At 44.8% G+C, this 18,804-nt stretch overlaps 1 protein-coding gene across 6 annotated transcripts in view; it reads left to right on the top strand.

Annotated features, from left to right (window-relative positions):
- GRIN2B (glutamate ionotropic receptor NMDA type subunit 2B) overlaps positions 1–18,804 on the top strand; it is a 456,390-nt gene that overhangs the window by 127,961 nt on the left and 309,625 nt on the right. For all 6 annotated transcript variants that reach the window (XM_056115816.1, XM_056115817.1, XM_056115829.1 and 3 more), the window contains one exon: positions 15,108–15,536. In XM_056115816.1, coding sequence (XP_055971791.1) covers positions 15,126–15,536 — 411 coding nt within the window. In that variant the 5' untranslated portion in view covers positions 15,108–15,125. The remainder of the gene's footprint in view (positions 1–15,107; positions 15,537–18,804) is intronic.

The following is an 18,804-nucleotide window of genomic DNA, read 5'->3' as shown; positions in this document are numbered from 1 at the left end:
AGTAAGGGGAGCTAACAGGAAGACAGGGTCAAGGAGTTTGGGTACTTTGGTGGTATAGAGGAGTGATGTAGCTCAGTTCCAAGACACAGGGTCAGCAACACTGTATTCAAACAACAACCTGAGCTTGAGAATGTGCCTGTTAGGGAGACAGGCAGAGGGTTTAGGAAACCTGGGAATCCCGGTGGAGGAAGTTGGTGATGCGGCTGGTGCTAGAGCATCATATGCATTAAACTCATGTTTGAATAACTTTTAAGACCAATTAAACATTAATAAAAATTGTAAATTCAATCAAAATATTAAATTAAAATATTTAAATACATTTTAATTTTGTGTTGGGTCTGTACTAAGTGATGTCCAGGGGTTACTCCTGGCTCTGCACTCAGGAATCACTCCTGGTGGTGCTTGGGGAACCATATGGGGTGCTAGGGATCGAACCCAAGTTAGCTGCATGCAAGGCAAAGGCCTTATCTGCTGTAAAATCCTTCCAGCCCTGAAATAAATTTTTTTTTGTAAATTTAATTTAAAAAATTTTTTATAAAATTTTTGATCAAAGAACTAGCGCTGAGGAGTTAGAGAGTTCCCCTCACCTGGAGCCAGTGGTAACTTAATGTGGTGATCACCACCACTAGTCCCTAGGGAGGAAAATATGAGCGATTTCTGGAACCTGGAGGAGGAAATGAGGGATGAGGGTTGTTTCAGGGAAATTGTGTCTTTTAAGGGATCCATCCAACCCTCAGTGAGTGCACAGGGAGGAGAACAAGGAGGACAGATATTCCAGTGGGGACTTTCTGGGCTTTCGCTGTACTTTTGGGTGCCACACCCAGCTAGAAGCAAAGAAGACGCAGAGCTCCACTGCAGTGCTCCTGACAGACCCATTTTCCGGCCCTGAAGACCAAGCAGACAAGAGCAGAGACTTGATCTTGGAGGGGGAAGGTGTTACAGCATGGAAGACAGAGGGAATCCATGAAATTTAAGCCTGGAATAGACTCTGAGAACTAAATAAAGAACCATGGGCAAGTTGAGAGACTCTAAGTCACCTGGCTTATGCCCGAAGGTTACAACTCCGGTGGTGTTTTCTCCTCAGTTCTGGAATGTTTTCTCTTCTGTTCTCATCTGAGGGGAAAGAGGAGAGGGGTGGCAGGTCAGGGGCATCGAGAGCATGTGTGCTTTGAGGCGGTGCTCAGTTCCACATGCGGCGTGAAGGGGTTAGAGAAGATTGGGATGCTGTTGGGATGAGTTGTGTGGCTGACCAACTAGGGCGTTGAAGGCAGCAATGATAGTGGCATTTTATGTTAAGGAATGTAGGACCGTATTGTTAGTTACCCTTAGACCCAGCCAGTTCAAATGGCATGACTTGCCCCTTCCCGTCATGTCCTGGCCACTGTGGTCTCCTCTGTCTTTTATGTCTGTAGAGTCTTCTTTTCTTTTTTTTTTCTTTTTGGGTCACACCTGGAGATGCACAGGGGTTCCTCCTGGTTCTTCACTCAGTAATTACTCCTGGCAGTGCTCGGGGGATCATATGGGATGCTGGGAATCGAACCTGGGTCAGCCACACAAGGCGAACACCCTACCGCTGTGCTATTGCTCCAGCCCCCGTAGAGTCTTGTTTTAATGTGAACGGAATCATGCCTGGGTGTCTCGTCCCATCAGTGCAGTCATCTCAGAACTCAGATTGCTCTGAGAACTCAGAACTCAGAGAGAACTTACTGACTCACATAGTTTTATACACACATGTGCGCGCGCGCAAACACACACAGAGCATTGACATTCATTTGCATAGGCATTTACCAATCCAAAACACTGACCGAAGAATGACCCTACCTAATATCAAGAAGTTGCAAATGGTATTTATGGTATTTGCTCTCATCTTATAAGCCCTGGTGATGACAGGAGCTAGAAGAGTGCTTTCCTCGATGTCTCAAGGAGATGGAGAAGGGCACCTTGTTATTGCCATTGCTCACTCATGGGTGTGCTCGTTAATATCATCAGAAATGTTTATTGCGCTCCCACTGTATGCCAAACACTCTGCTAAATGCCGGGGATAGAGGAGGGAGACAGAGGTCATCGTTGCGCTTACCTCATTTGGGTTTGCAAGAAGAGCTTCTACTAGTCAAACTAGCTCAGTTTTTCCTAAAGGGAGAATTGCTGATAATGAGCGAAGGTGGTTTCTATGATAATTAAGTACCCTTTGATGTAAAGTTTCATTTCCTTTTTTGGTGGTGGGGGGGACACACAAAGGGACTCAGGGCTTACCCATGGCTCTGTACTGAGGGATCACTTCTGGCGGTGCTTGAGGGACCATAAGAGATGCCAAGGATCAAATCCAGGTTGGCCACATGCAAGGCAAGTGCCTTACCGAGTGTACTACCCCCTCTGGCCTAAGTCAAAGTTTCTTTATAGAAAATGAGTCATGTGTTTGGTAGGAAGTGGGGGTAGTGCAGGTTCTAGAGAGTTTTAAGATTTTATTTATAGTCCTCCGCCCCTCTTGGAGAGCCCGGCAAGCTACCGAGAGTATCTCGCCTGCACGGCAGAGCCTGGCAAGCTACCCGTGACGTATTCAATATGCCAAACACAGTAACAACAAGTCTCATGATGGAGACGTTACTGGGCCTGCTCAAGCAAATCGATGAACAACGGGAGGACTGTGACCGTGACCGTGAGATAAATGGAAATGGATATTGCTTAGTTGGATATCTGGGTACTTTTAGAGACTTACTTTTAAAGTAAACCCATTTCTAAGTCAATAGAAATGGAACTACAGCTGGAGAGGGTGGTGGGAGGGATGTTCTTGAACTCTTTCCAAGTGAACACAGCTCTCTCTCTCTCTCTCTCATCTATCCAAGTCAAGGAATAGCCAGTAGATACCAGGTGCCTTCACATCCATTCCTGACTGCTCTCAGCAGTCTTTTAGGGGTGAGAGTGGACCCATTCCACAATGAAGAAACTAATTCAGATCATCTCAGTTACCACCTCCCCTTTCTGCCAAGGTGAGCTAAAGTCAAAGCCCACTTTCACTTCTACATCTTTCTATGCCTTGCTCCTTTCCCTCATCTGCGGTACCCTTGAAAATGGGCTTTCATTATTTTTGCAGCCATGATGCACTGATTTCTTTACTTTTTTCCTGCTCATCTGTAAGTACTTAGCTGGTCACTCTCCTGATCTCCAGGGAAGAATGAGGCAACGGGCATTTCTACTGGGCACATTTCCTGCCATGCTCTGTGGTTTCCTGTCTGTCTGCCTTGGCCAGTAGCTGAAGGCTCCTTGTGGATGGGATCCATTCAGGGCTGGGTGACAGCTTCTAGCATGTTATCTGGCTCATACTAGATGTCTATTCAGTAAGCATTTGTCAAAGGAGTTCATCTTCATTTCACTGTCTCCACTAACTCGTCACATCGATTCTCTCTGGGTGCCCGCCATGGCTTCACGCTCCTGCCCATCAGGTTTGTTTTGGCTCTTCCAACCTCTTCCCTTTAACGCCTTCCCTTTGAGACTCCCTGCTGCCCTGTCCCCACACCTCTCTTTGATCATCTGTCACCAATGTTCACTGCACGTCCTCTCTCTTAATAGTCAGTGACAAGCCAATAATTTTTTATTAACACTCAAAACTGCTATTTTGCCACTAAACCAATACATGCAATTGCCCTAATTGCCCGCCAAATGGTAACGTCAGAATCAGGTTCCCCAAGGTCTGGGTTTCAGCCGTGCTGCCCACACTGTCCCGGGAGGCCTATAAATTAATTATAATTACGAACTGGGTACAGATGCTAGAAGAGAAACTTTGAACAATTTTGGTGTTGTCGCTTGCAGCATGTCAAAAAGAAAAAATTCCCATAAGCGTTATTGTCTGGTGAGAGTCCAGAGAAGCACACACAGCCGTGTTACAGGCGCAAATTAAAATGCACACTAGTAGTGCAGTGTATATTGCTTTATTAGTTATCAGCTCGGCCCTGGTCTCTAAGAAGTTAGACACCAGTAAAAATGCTACTCATGTTTTTTCCTCTAGAAGGAAGAGCTGCTCAGCTAGAAAGGGCTACATTTAGCCCCCGGAAGTGTTATAGAACAAGGCAGGCACTGAGATGTTTGGTTTGCCTGGACTGAGTAAGAGCAAGAAGGCACTTGTGCCGTACAATTCCCAGAAAAGAAGCTGTTCTCTGCCAAGGAATTTGGCGTCGTGGTTGCCTGCCCTTGGCTGTGACAAGACCATCTTGTCTCAGGGGTTAGAGACCAGCTGTCTCTGCCAGGGCATCCTTCCCTGGACTCAGGGCTGGGGAAGGACTTGATCAGTCAGTCCTCTTCTGGGTCAAGGATTTGGATTCCTCTCTCCAAGGTTGAGGTGAGGATCACTTTGATCTGAAATTTTCCCTCTTCCTACTCTGATCTGCTCTTCTTCCATCAGAGCAGATCTGGAAACTTCTTGAGGTTTCCAGAAGCTTTTTAGCCAGATCTCTGTTTTCTTTGGTTTTCTATAAACTTCATTTGTTACGGCCATGGTTTATGTCATAGGCTTGGGGCAGGAACCACACCAGAGTGTACTTGGATGTTAAATATCCCCACAGGACCCAGGAACACTGTTTATTGACAAGAGGGTCCTTGCGCTTAACTGGTTTTGGTGTAGAAAATAGGTACTTTTTTCCTGGTTTTGTCTGTGCTTGGATTCAGTACCTATCTCCAGTTCCCAGACTACTGGGGTATAAGGTCTTATTTCTTTCTGAAGAAAGAGCACAGGCAGGGAACTGAGATGCTTGAAAAGGAAAATCATTTGGGAGAAAAAGGAGGAGAGCAAGGCACAGGGGAATTTTTGGTTTTAAGTCAGTGATGCAAAGGTAAGAGTCTTTTTTGTATGTTGTTTTATGTGATGATTCATAGAGGTACATTTAGCAATAAGAAAGTATAAATGAAATATATGGAATATAGGTACAATATAAATTAAAATATTTTAAATAGATTTAGATATTTAAATGTTTAGCAAATGCTTAGTGAATTTTGAAAATTGAAGTTGGGCTTCCTAAAACCATGTCTATATTGATGGCAATATACTTCATTTGCTAGAGATTGGAGTTAGCCCCATAACTCATAGTGGAACAGTGTTCGATACAGGAACACACTTCCTGTGAACACATCATTGGTAAGGTAAGCATTCTGATTCCAGAGCTCCACTTTGCCCTGATCTCAATAATATGAGTTGAGATGGTATATCTTAAAAACCATTTGACTTAGAACTTATATATTTTAATTGATATATATATATTTATATATTTTTTAAATTGTTCATTGAAAATTTGATTTGGGATCTATTCTGAAAAGTGAAAACAATGTATAGTACACATTCACTCCTGAGTTAGATAAGAACTTCTGGCTTAATTCATCAGGTCCTTATATACCTTTATTCTTTCCTATACATTTTAGATTAAGTTAATAAAATTCCTTTTAAAAGTCTTGGGGCAGACATAGAATGATTACATTCATTTGTGGAATGTAAATAAGCATAATATGAACTAATACTCAAGGATAGTAGAAACAAGGGCCAGGGGGATTGTTCCACGGTGGAAGCCTACTTCAAATGCGGGAAAAGGCAGTTGGGAGTTGGAAATGATCACTCTGGATTAGAACTGCGGTGCTGACAGTAGGTAAAGGAACAAACACGATAATCTCTCAGTACCTGTATTACAAATCATAATGCCCAAAAGGAGAGGAAGGGGGGGGAGAGAGAGAGGGAGGGAGGGAGAGAGAGTAGAGACAGAGAGAGAAAAGAAGAAGAAAAATGTCTGTCATAGAGGCAAGATGGAGGTGGGAGGGGTGGTGGGAGGGAAACTGGGGACATTGATGGTGGGAAATATATACTGGTGAAGTGATGGGTGTTAGAACATTGTATGACTGAAACCCTTTGTAACATGAACAGCTTTGTAACTGTGTATCTCACAGTGACTCAATAAAAAATAAATTTAAGAAAATGATGAAAAAAATTCCTTTAAAAAATCTTGCTGCTATTTTGATAGGTGTTGACTTGAATTTCCAGAATACTTGGGCGGCCCAAGTGTCACTCAGAGTATGTTGGCATCTCTATGAATGTGGTGTTTGGTGAGATCTTTCTTCTTAGGCTTTCCTCCAGCTTCACATTTCCTTTGCAGAGGTCTTGTAATTCTTTGCTACCTCCTAAATAATTCAGGGTTATTTTTTCTACCATGACTGTTATATTTTCTAGTTGGTAGAGACCTGCCAATGTGTTCTATGAGTGTCATCTTATCATATATCTAGCAAGCTTCTTGTCCTCATGATAATACTTGTAGTTTTAAAATTTTATTGCATTTTCTATGTAGATAGGCATATTCTATTTATATAATGCCATGTTCTCTTTGTATAATGCTAGATTTATTCTCTTTCTTTGATATTATTGAAACTTTTGTTTTCCTTACTCATTAAGCAAAATCTCTAGTAGCTGTGGTAACTTGCCTTCTTCTCAAGGTCAAAAGAATGTTAGCAAGAGTCTATAGGTTGTACTCTTACCACAAAGAAGTTGATGATTATCTCCAATTTTTCCTTAAACAAGGAGGTTAAAATAACCATTTTCATATTTATATCCCACTTATTTCCCATCATCAACTTTTTTTTTTTCATTTAAGCTACTGAGAGTATCTCACCCGCACGGTAGAGCCTGGCAAGCTCCCCAGTGACGTATTTGATATGCCAGACACAGTAACAACAAAGTCTCCAATGGACGCCCTCTCCTCTCTGGAAAGAAAGACGGTGGCCACATGGGAGCCTTGTGGACAGCAGGTATGAGCCGGGAGTGTGGGGGCGACTAAAACCTCATGGGAAGGGGGGCGTTCCGGTCCGTCCTTCACGCCCTACCGAGGTCACCAGTTGCCCCCCACGAGCGGCTCTCCAGCACGGCCACAGCCCCAGAAGCACAAGGGCTTAATGCAGAACCCAGCAGCTTGGAGCAGAAAAGTGAACGGACTATGCATTGATCCAGGCCATCGAGTCTGCCGGAGGGGAAAGGGTGTTGCCCCATTCACCCTCTCCTCTCTGGAAAGAAAGATGGCGGCCACATGGGAGCCTTGTGTACAGCAGGTATGAGCCGGGAGTGTGGGGCGACTAAAACCTCATGGGAAGGGGGGCGTTTCGGTCTGCCCTTCATGCCCTACCGAGGCCACCAGTTGCCCCCACGAGCGGCTCTCCAGCACGGCCACAGCCCCAGAAGCACAATGACCTAATGCAGAACCCAGCAGCTTGGAGCAGAAAAGTGAAAGGACTATGCGTTAATCCAGGCAATCATTTCTGCCCAGAGGGGAAAGGGTGTTGCTCCCTTCCGCCCTGCTCCCTCTGGAAAGAAAGATGGCGGCCACATGGGAGCCTTGTGGACAGCAGGTATGAGCGGGGGTGTGGGGGCGACTAAAACCTCATGGGAAGGGGGGCGTTCTGGTCCGTCCTTCATGCCCTACCGAGGTCACCAGTTGCCCCCCGCGAGCGGCTCTCCAGCATGGCCACGGCCCCAGAAGCACAAGGACTTAATGCAGAACCCAGCAGCTTGGAGCAGAAAAGTGAATGGACTATGCATTGATCCAGGCCATCAAGTCTGCCGGAGGGGAAAGGGTGTTGCCCCATTCGCCCTCTCCTCTCTGGAAAGAAAGATGGCGGCCACATGGGAGCCTTGTGGACAGCAGGTATAAGCCGGGAGTGTGGGGGCGACTAAAACCTCAGGGGAAGGGGGGCGTTTCGCTCCGCCCTTCACGCCCTACCGAGGCCACCGGTTGCCCCCCGCGAGCGGCTCTCCAGCACGGCCAGAACTCCAGAACACAGAAACCAATCTCTTAACTATCTGACTTTCAGTAGAAATACTTCCAGGGTCAATAGGTAAAAGAGCAGAAATCCAAAACCAACATTTAATTCTTGAACCCAGCCGTAGAAAGCAAATCACTTCACAATGCTTTTTCAGCATGTCTGATTTGGGGGGGGGGAGTAAACTCTAAATAATAGTGGTGAATCTTTTATTGAAACAATGAATCTAATCAAAGCAGATAGAGTGTTAACTAGAATGCATCTGCCTCACAGGGACGGGGAGGGGTGGGGGGTGGGGTTTTATTGGGGTTCTTCATGGTAAAAATAAGTATTGGTAAAGGGAAATGTGTTTGATATTTGCATGACTGAGACATAAACCTGAAAGCTTTGTAACCTTTCCCACAGTGATTCAATAAATAAATAAATAAATAAAATTTAAAAAAAAAAAAAAGGAAAAAAAAAAAAAGTCTCCAATGGAGACGTTACTGGGCCCGCTCGAGCAAATCGATGATCAACGGGAGGGCCTTTACTTTTTACTTTTATTGAGCTGTTCATATATATATCACTCTTAGCTCCTTTATGTAAATTGAGTGGTGAGTTATTTTGATATGTATTCTGGTTAAGCTATTCTTACACTTCTGGTAAAAGTCATACTTGATACTAATAGTGATATTGATTTAAATTTTGTTTGCTTTGGTTAGCTAATATTTGGTTAAGGATTTTACTTTTGTCCTTTCTGTTTATAAGTTAAAACAAACCATGATTATGTGTTTGGTACTGTAATTATCTAGATTTAGAGTTAAGCTTTTCTTTCCTTTCTATTCTGCCTACCTTGAATAAGCTAAACGTTTGGTTGACTTCTTCTATAATCATGTGTAGTTGTTTTACACTCTTTTACTTAGGGATAGGGTAGAAAAATGGCAAGTGTTTCCTATTGTTCATCTTGGTTATTGGGAGGTTATAGAGACATTTTTGTACATTTACTATTTTCTTGTACTAAGAAAATATACAGAAAAGCCTGGCAAGCTACCCGTGATGTATTCGATATGACAAAACAGTAACAACAAGTCTCACAATGGAGACGGTACTGGTGCCCGCTCGAGCAGATTGATGAACAACAGGACAACAGTGCTACAGTGCTAAGAAAACATGTTCGATCGTACATGTATTTCTAATTATCTAAACAAGTTTCAGCTTATTACTCTGACATATTCTTGGATTTTTTTTGTTTCGAATCATTCATATAATTATTTATGCTTTGTCTTTGGAATTGATCTGTTTATCCCCTGGACAGGTTAGTTACTGCCTTAGCCATGTCAAGTTCATAATTTTAGATTTGTGTGCATCCACTGTTGTATCTTCTTGGTCCTAGTATGAAACATCTGCTCTTGCCACTTTGGCATTTCATTTATTTCTTTATTTTGTAAAGCAAGAACATTTTTATTGAAACTTATTGAGAAAGAAGGGAGGGGAGACAAAGAAAGAAGTATGTGTTCAAGAGAACACAGACTTCTCTAGAATGGAAATAGGCAAAGAAATATAAAGACAAGAAAACAAGCTACATCTTCAAGGGAGAACATGGGCTTGAAGAAAAAGCTTGGAATTTTATTTTAATCTTAGACTTTGTTTGCTAGTCTTCCATGGACCCCCAAAGGGTTATGCTCATTGATGCATCCTCTGCTTCTTCTGTATGTGACCCATTGTCAGTCTGCACACACTGACACAACAGACATTCAGGACTGTCCACCCGGCTTTCTGTTTCCCTTGGTAGCTTGGGATACTGTACCCACTGCTTATTTCTGGCTTTTTCAAAGCTTTATTTTACTCACTGTCTATCAGATTCTAATCATAGTCGCCTTAATTGGGTCATCCCAAACAGCATCTTGACTACATTCAAGGATGGTGCTTAGAAAATTTGACTTAGTCATCTTTTAAATCACATTTCAGTCTTCCTCGTGGGGTGGCCTCAGGTCTTGGTTTTCTGGGAGGACAGTAGTGACCCTGCTCCCCTGTCCTTGTGTCTTTTTGATGTTTGTTCTGGACAGCCTGTGGCCTGGTGCCCCTGAAGTCACCCGCGCCCAGAGTGGGCCTGAGCAGAGGGGACTGTGAGGTCTGCTGGTGATGGAGTGGGAAGCACTGGGGTCAACTTGAGCCTCAAGGAGGCAGAAGGCTGTGGGGTACTGGGCAGTTCTTCTTCTTGCTGATGGTTCTGCTTGGGAACCTGCTGCCCTAAAACCAGAGTATGATATGGACCTTCTGAGCCTGCAGGATTGGTCCCCTCCTGAAGGACTCTGGTCTCTGCTCCTTGAATCCGAGCTGGCAGTGGGTTTGGAGGCCAGGCTCTGTCCCCCTTTCCAGGGCATCCGATCCGTCAGTGCTTGGCTGCCCTTCCCTGGGCACACACCCTTTTAGCATTCCTCCCCGCGCCCGCCTGCCAGTCTCTCCTCCTGCCTCCCACATGCTGGCTGGCTGTTTTCAGAAATAGCCAGACTCCTTGAACAACTTCTGTAGAAACTTAAAGGGAACCGCCTTTGCCTCTGTGGAAGATTTCATAGCCTTCAAAGCACTGTCCATATGCCTGTTTGCATTTGATCTTTCCCACAAAATCTGCCAAGTATGTAGGGTAGATATAATATCCTGCTTTACCCCTGAGGACACGGAGATGTGATGGGTGATGTATATATACACCAAGTACTTAGTGTCTGTGGCACTGTTATGAGCATGCAGCTTGGTTTGAGTGTGCTATTTCATTCATTCATTCATTCATTTGCACACTCTTATTAAGAGGCAACAGAATAGAAGTGACAGTGGTTTGGGTTTAAAAACTTAGGTCCATTTCTTACTAGCTGTGTCACCTAGAATACACACTGAAGGCCAAGACTCCTTTTTGAAACTTAAAGAAACTTTATGACAATGTCATATGTAACTTACTGATATAGGAAAATTATCTTAAAGTAGTAATGCCTGATATGCAGTAGGTTGTAGGCAAAGTGTCAGAGGAAATATCTACTATGTAAAACAGTTTACATTTTTCAGTTAAAAATGGTCAGAAATATTGGCATAGTGATAGAAACTCATTTGTGGCTATTTATTGTTTTTTCATCATTGTGGGGGACCTCACTAGATCCTCCCCCCCTCCCGCCACCACATACATGCAAATAAAAGTGAGACCCAGTCAACTGTGTGTGTCTGTGTCTTCTACTAGACTGTGGGCTTGGAGAATGGAGCCTGTGTCCATTGTGGCCCCAGCACCAAAATTAATGGTTTTACTGCATGTTATCTAGCAGATAAAGCTAGATAACAGGTGCTCAGTAAATACTTTACTGAGTAGGTGCTCAATAAATGCTTTCTAAACTGAGAAGATACCTGTGCACCAACTGGTTAAGATAGGCAAGTATGTGAGCATGCAGTGACAACAAGCTGTTCCAGGCACTGAAAAAGACCCATGCAGGCCATGGCGTATGCCCAAAGGGAGCAATGCCTGATTCTGTTGGGGAGGGTGGAGCTCAGGGAGGAGGGCCAAGCTCCAGAGAGCCAGTGCATCAACACAACTGTGGTCTGTCTGCAGAACAGAACAAAAACCAATTTGCTTATCTTGGACTACATGCTTTCTCTCAACTAGCTCCCTTCGAATGTGTGAAATTGAGTTTGCATTCACAGCGGCGTCTTTGTTTGCCTGGCAGCCCCTCTGTTACTGGTATCTCCCATAATGTATTGCTTTGTGAAGTGCTGTGCTCCATCCCGAGTACAAAAGAACCGTGCAGTAAAACCAGATTCTATTCTTCCAAATGTCACAAGTAGCCATTGCATAACAAAGTATAATATATTGTGGGAGAAGAAACAGAGGAACACCAGAGATATTTTAAAGAGAGCAAATAAAACATCAAAGAGTAGAGAGTGCATTAAAGTTAATAAACTGTCATGGCAGAGTGGACCACTTGTCTGTGTGAGAGAATCTGATTTAGTGACTCGTAACCGTAGGATGTGGATCGCGCTGAAAATACGGGAGCCGTTCATTTTGCCAAATTCTCAATCTTTTGGCTCTCCTAGAGAGCCGGTCCTTGGAATCGAACACGTTATTAATATTATTTTGCCAACAGCTCTTTGAGGTGCTAAATCCCTCTGGCTATCCAGTGCATACCATCTCTGTGGATGGATGCTGTGCTTGAAGCCAGGGATTCAGGCTCGACACTCGCCGGATTGGTCACAGCTCATCAGCTTGGGTTCCTGGGGCTCACACAGTCGTTCCCTGTTTCCACACAGACACAGAGACCAGAAAATTGTCAGGAGTAAATTTTGCTCAGGTGTGAACCCCTGAGCTACACATCTTATTTGCAAGAGAGACAAAGCAATCGATGGAGCTCTTCTTGGCAGTTTGAAAGATGACTGCAACAGCAGGAGATCCAAAATGCTTGCTGCCAAGATCTGGATTGGATTTTGTGCTTCTTCAGCCACAAAATGTCCCCAGCACTTCCCCCCGAATCTCTGGTACCCTTTTCAGCCAAGGTTTCAGCCGAAAAGCTTCCTCCTCTTGCAGTTATCAGCACTCTCCATCATATTGTTCTTCTTCTTAGCTAAACTCTTCAAACCTCTTAGAACTTATCTCTCCTGCAACCCCCAACCAAATGGGAACTATTCGTTTTCTCCCTTGATCAAATGCTCTCTTTGTAGGAGAATCAGAATTCCTGGTTCTGCTTCTGCATGCAGTTTGCAGACTGTTTCCTTGAAGCATAGATATGTTATGTTTATATATTGGCATGCTGGGATTATTATAGCAGTGACCTTGGGAAATCATCTCACTGTTTCCCCATCAGAGAAATGGAAATAAAATGACGAATGGATAGGCCTTCTAGGAGGACTAGAGAGATTGCATTTGAGAAAATGCCTAACACCAGCTGTAACACATGCAGAATTAATGAGGATTTAGAAAGAGCCGTTCAAACACCATAAGCGGGACCAGTTCTCTTTAACTAAGAGCTCTTGGAGAATGAGGAGAGACCTGATGAGAAGTGACCATATTCTGTAGCACACCTCCATGGTCTGGAGCAGTGTGAGGTTTGGCTGTATCTGCAGAAGCGTAAAAGCAGGGATTGGATACAGGAGAGGTGGGCATGATGCTGGGGTGTGAATGAGTGGGGCATTTCAGAGAATGCCACCAGGACAAACCATAACTGGGACTTTTCCAAAGATGGCTCTAACTCTACCACCTATGTCTCTAGCTATTGTTGGAGCCTTCAGATCCAGAACCCCAGGCAGCTTTTCATGAGACTGTCTTGGTGAATGCTGATGATGAGGGAGCTACAGGGTATACATTGGCCCCAAAGCCTTCTAGAAGCTCTGGCTTCACTGAATTTGTTTATGATTGTGGTGGCTTAGCTTGAACCTTCCCCACAACATCTCTGAATGTCAATACTATCTTATTAAAAATTATTTTCATAGTAGTTTAGGTAACACAGTTACAGTTGTGTTAGTTTCATGGTTTTGACGTACAAAGTGACTGAACCTTCACCACCATTGGCCTCATCACACTTCTAATCTGTTCTTATTTTCTCCTCACTGAGTTATTTTAAGGATCATTTAGGATGTTTTCCTCATTATTAATTTTTTAGTTTAATGTCAATTCAAAAATTTTTATTTTAGGCACCATGGTTTACAATACCCGTAGTGGTAGGATTTCATGCATGACACAATCCAGCAACACACCCTCTACCAGTATCCACTGCTTCCTCTGTGTCCCAGGGTCCCGCCTACCCACCTGATCCGATTCCCTTCCGCCTTCTCTCTGGTCTAACAAGCTTCCTGCCAAAGATTGTTCTCAGTTTCTGTAGCCTTTGCACATTTGTTATCTCCCTAGTTTGTTTCCTTATATTGCAGGCATGAGGGAGGTCGTTCTGTATCCACCCCTCTCCTAACTGATTTCACAATTTCAGCATGACACTCTCCAGATCTGTTCATGTAGTGACAAATTGCACAATTTCATCTTTTCTTATGGCCAAGTAGTATTCCATTGTTTATATATACAACAGTTTCTTTATCCAGTCATCTGTTCTTGGACACTTGGATTGGTTCCATATTTTGGCTATTGTGAATAGTGTTATAATGATCAGATGAGGGCAAAAGTCTTTTCTGAATAGAGTTTTTAGGTTTCCAGGGTAGATGCCAAGAAGTAGAATTGTTGGGTTATATGGAAGCATAATTCCTAGGTTTTTTTTTTTAACATCCATATAGTTTGTGGGATCAGTTGCCGTTCACACCAGCAATGAATGAGGGTCCCTTTCCCCCCACATCCATGCCAACACTGGTGGCTTTTGTTCTTTGTGCCAGTCTCACTGGTGTGAGATAACATCTTACTGTTTTTTTATTTGCATTTCCCTGATGCAGCACATTTCCCCAAATACCTTTTAGCCATCTCTACGTCTTCTTTAAGGAAGTTTCTGTTCATCTCTCCTCCCTCCCCATTTTCTGATGGGATTGGATATGTGTTTCTTGTCAAGTTCTACCAGTGCTTTATATATCTTAGATATCAATCAGATGGTCATTGAGCATATATCTTCTCCCCATCTAGGGGATGTTTTATAAAACTAAGTGGGCATTACATGCATGATTAACTGTCTCAGATATGCCTCACTAGATATCAGCACGTGTATACACTACGTTGAGTTAACTGTTTCCTATTGGTGGTTCTTTTAATTTAGTATTAAGCTCCAGATACTGAAAGGGATGATGAAGAGTTTCAGATGGTTGTTCTCTTTGAGGGGACTACAGAGTCCACAGAATACGGGGCTCCTGTGTCTGTCACTCTCTAGGGAGTTCTCCAGATCAAGGTTCACAGCTAGAGCTCGCTGAGCTCAGTGCTCTCCTCACTTTGCTTAACCTCTGCCACCTCCTCTGCGCTTTGCAGTGGGAATGAGGGTGCCTCCAGACCCTCTTGCTTGGGCCCCAGCCCTTGGGTGTCTGTTTGCTGCTGGTGGCTGAGGCAATGACCTTTTTCATAATCTTTCATAGGCATCTCAGATGCTTGTAAAACTGTATGCTGCTCACCTTCTCATGCCACTGAATAAACATGAGAGTGAAGAGACTAGAGGAGGGCTCGACTCTCCAGTGCTCAACATTCAGGAGGCCCGGTTCAATCCCTACCTCTGCACTGTCTCCCAGACACCACCAGGAACCTCCTCTGAGCACAGACCCCAGAGTAGCCCCTAAGTCTCACTGGGTACAACCCTGCCACCCGAAATAAGAGACCTCCCGATGCAGTTGGGGTTGGTGATAAAGTGTCCCCGGGGACTCCCCCATGCCACTTCATCTCTTTTCTCTCTCCGCGTTTTCAGGGAGTCGACGAGTCGAAGATGAAGCTGTGGGCAGAGTGCTGTTCTCCCAAGTTCTGGTTGGTGCTGGCTGCCCTGGTCGTGACCGGCAGCCGAGCCCGCTCCCAGAAGAGCTCCCCAAGCATCGGCATTGCTGTCATCCTCGTGGGCACTTCCGACGAGGTGGCCATCAAGGATGCCCACGACAAAGATGATTTCCACCATCTCTCCGTGGTGCCCCGGGTGGAGCTGGTCGCCATGAATGAGACCGACCCCAAGAGCATCATCACCCGCATCTGCGACCTCATGTCGGACCGCAAGGTCCAGGGCGTGGTGTTTGCCGATGACACAGACCAAGAGGCCATCGCCCAGATCCTTGACTTCATCTCTGCACAGACCCTCACCCCCATCCTGGGCATCCACGGGGGCTCCTCTATGATCATGGCAGACAAGGTAAAGGGGATGGGGGTGAGAATGCCTCGGGAAAGAAAGGATGCCCAGGAAACAGGAGGGCACTCGCATAACTGGATGGTGAAAAACACAGGAAATCGGAATGTGTGGTGTGAGTGGTCAGGCCAAGAATAAGTTGTTGTGCATACGGGAAAGGAAGGGAAAGATGGTGATATCTAGAAGCTTCCAGAGGGTTCTTATTGTTGTTTTGTTTTTTTGTGGAGTTTTGTGTGTTTGTTTGTTTTGGGGCCTCACCCAGAAGTGCTCAGGTCTTACTCCTGGCTCTGCATACAGGGATCACTTTTGGGTGCTGAGGGGACCATATAGGGTACCAGGAATCAAAGCAGAATCAACCTTGTGCAAGGCAAGTGCCCTCCCCACCGTATTATGGTGGTGGTTGTTGTTGTTGTTGTTGTGTAAACACACCTTATTGTGGTCACTCCCACTTCAGATGCTGAGGTTGAAAGAAGGGTCAGCTGCAGGCCAGGCAAACGCCTAACCTCTGTTCTCTCTCTCCAGCCCAGAGCTCCCATAGTTTTGAATAGGCTGCTGTGATTGTCTGTTTGTCAGTGGATTTGCTGGTATGACCAAGACCTTGGCTTTGGGCTCAGTGGTAAAGGTGTATGATTGTTTCCGTTAGACCCCGACAGTGTGCCATTTTCCCTGGCAGTACATGTCCCCTCCCAGGGTTGCCTGAGGATAGGTGGTTTCTCTCCTCACAGATTCTGAGGTCTTGGGATATTGTGGTGCAGGGCATGGTGCTTAGCACCTGGGATTCTGCATTTGGGGTTAGGTTGAAATCTGTGGTGCCTGGAGCTGTTGGATTTTACTGGTGCCTCGATTTGAGAAGGTGGAGTCTCAGCACATTGACTGAGGAGTTCTAGTCACGACTCGTACCTGGGCCCAGCCCAGCCCTGGGTTTCCAGATTCTTCAAAGCTCCATAGGGCATCTGGTACTCTGGTAAAGCTGAGAAGGCCTGCTTTCAGACCTCCAATAAATCCCAGCCCGTGCTATATGAACAAAAAGTGAACTGCCAAGGGAAAATCAGTTATCCCTTTCCAGGATTCCTGTTCTCTGTCACCAGGGAGAAAGGGGCTTTGTTGGTGGTTCTGTCAGGCTTGGACTTGGCTCAAACATTCCTAATGTTTTCTGCCTTCATGTGGCTATTGACCATTGTTAGACGCTTCTCCCGGGGGCAACGTGCCCTGGGCAGTCTGGCTCTCTTAGAATGACTGGTTTTACTCAAGGACCATATTTATCATTTTGTCTTGGTTTTCTCCACCCTGGACAATTTTTTAAGATGAGTCTCTATCTTTCATCCTTCTAGAAATTACCCTTAATTGAGGAGCTAAAAGACCTGCAGTGGGGTTAATGCATGTAAAACACCTCAAAAGCTGGCCCAGACTACCAGCCCGGTCCTGGGCGGGAGACAGGGGATGGCGCAGGACTGGGCTATGCGCCAGTCCACACCTGATCACTATCGCCCTCTGTCGGCAGCAGGCGGAGGTGACGGGAGTCGGCTTGGAAGCTAACTCAGTCTAGGGAAGGAAGAGCCAAGTTCAAAGCATCAAGTGGAGAACTTCAGCAGCGTACAAGAACCATACTGTTGCACTCACCTGAGTCCAGGTGGAGGTGTGAGAGAACAATCTTGCACAGTTTGCCCAAGATAAGGGAGGAGAAATAAAGAACAGACTTTATCTTTTTTAAACGTTGTTCGTTTTTATTCTATTTTAGCAGTGGGTATTTTGAGAGCACAGTAATGCACTGAGAGAATTGCAAGAGAGATGAGCCAACTCTTTAATCATAAAGAAGCCTATATTTATTTTGAGAGTCCAGTGGGGAAATTATTATTATTATTATTATTTTGCTATGGGTGTTATTGTGCAGTCGTGTCTTTACAGCACCCAAACCCACCTCCAGCTTCAGTATTTAAAGTTTACTGACTAAACAGGTTGACTGTTTCTCTGTTGTTGTTGTTGTTGTTTTAATAAATTCACATTCTGGTGTAATAGAATGAAGTAAGTTGCAGCTGCCACCCCCCAAGATGTTTAATTTTCTTTAATTGATAAATCTGGCTTTTCTAAAATTGATTTACCTGTGGTTTTGAGTGTGTTCACTGTGTGTTGGATACATAGTATCTTGCAGATATTATCTTAGTAATAATTTGGTTGTTTTTAGGACACACTCTGATCTTCTCAGGGCTTATTCCTGGCTCTGTGCTCAGGGATTACTCCTGGTGGTGCTCAGGGGACCTTTTAGGGTGCCAGGGATTGAGCCCTGGTTGGTTGTTTGCAAAGAAAGTGCCTTACTTGCTGTAGTATCTCTCCAGCCCCAATCTTAGTACTCTTAACTCAGTGAGTTACATGGTTCCATTTATGTCCATTTCACAGGTGAGGGAGGCAGACTCAGGTAGTGTCAATCATAAAGAATGTCGAGGTGAGTCAGTGGCAGGGAGAGTGAACATGGCTTGCTGGTCCCCCATGCCATGTGCTCTTCTGCTTCTTATCAAGGGAGAGACTGGTTAAGTCCCACCTTCAAGTCTTGCTGCCTGGTTTGTTGTGTTGGAGTGATCTGATGAAACACCAGAGCATCTCTGGGTCAGGAAGCAACTCCTGGAATGCGAGTAGAGGGAGCATGCAGGGGCTGTGAAATGGGGTAACACAATGCCACGGAGGGCCCATGGGCTCCTGCTTTTAAGTTGGAAGGCGAGATGGAAATCAGCCTTCAGGGATGCTTGTCCTGGTTCCCTCTCCCGCTTGGATCCCCTTCCACTTCCTCCCACTCCGATCACACCAGGAGCTGCTCTTTCTCACTCTATTGAAAATAAGGGGGTGGGCAATGATGGTTGGGTCATTTCCTAAAATAGCCTAAATAATGACATGATGACTTTGGCCTGCAAAGAGCTTTCTAAGAATTAGGTAGAGTGAGGAAAGGGAAGAAGCGAAGTCAACATCACGTGGGGGCTGGGAGTTGGTGGGTCAAGCCCAAAGGGCTGGTGTTCTGAACCTGGTCTGGGGGCAGAGTGAGAACCATGGGGGAGCAGAAGAGGGGAATAGCAAGGTGGGGAGGTCTACTGAGGAACCTTCAGGGCTTCAAGGACTTGCATGAAGGCAGATGCAAAGGGTTCTCCAGAGTTTAAGGGAATAAGTTTCTGGAAGGCGTGTTTCCCAGTAAGGCACCTGGAATTCTTTTTTTATTTATTTTTTTTTAATTTTTGTTAGTGAAACACCATGAGGTACAGTTGTAGACTTACAAATTTTTGTGCTTGGA

The sequence above is a fragment of the Sorex fumeus genome, unplaced genomic scaffold (genome assembly GCF_029834395.1).
Source record: "Sorex fumeus unplaced genomic scaffold, SorFum_2.1 ptg000003l, whole genome shotgun sequence".
NCBI lineage: Eukaryota > Metazoa > Chordata > Mammalia > Eulipotyphla > Soricidae > Sorex > Sorex fumeus.
Note: the sequence above shows the minus strand (reverse complement) of the source record. Positions and strands in the feature narration are given on the sequence as shown.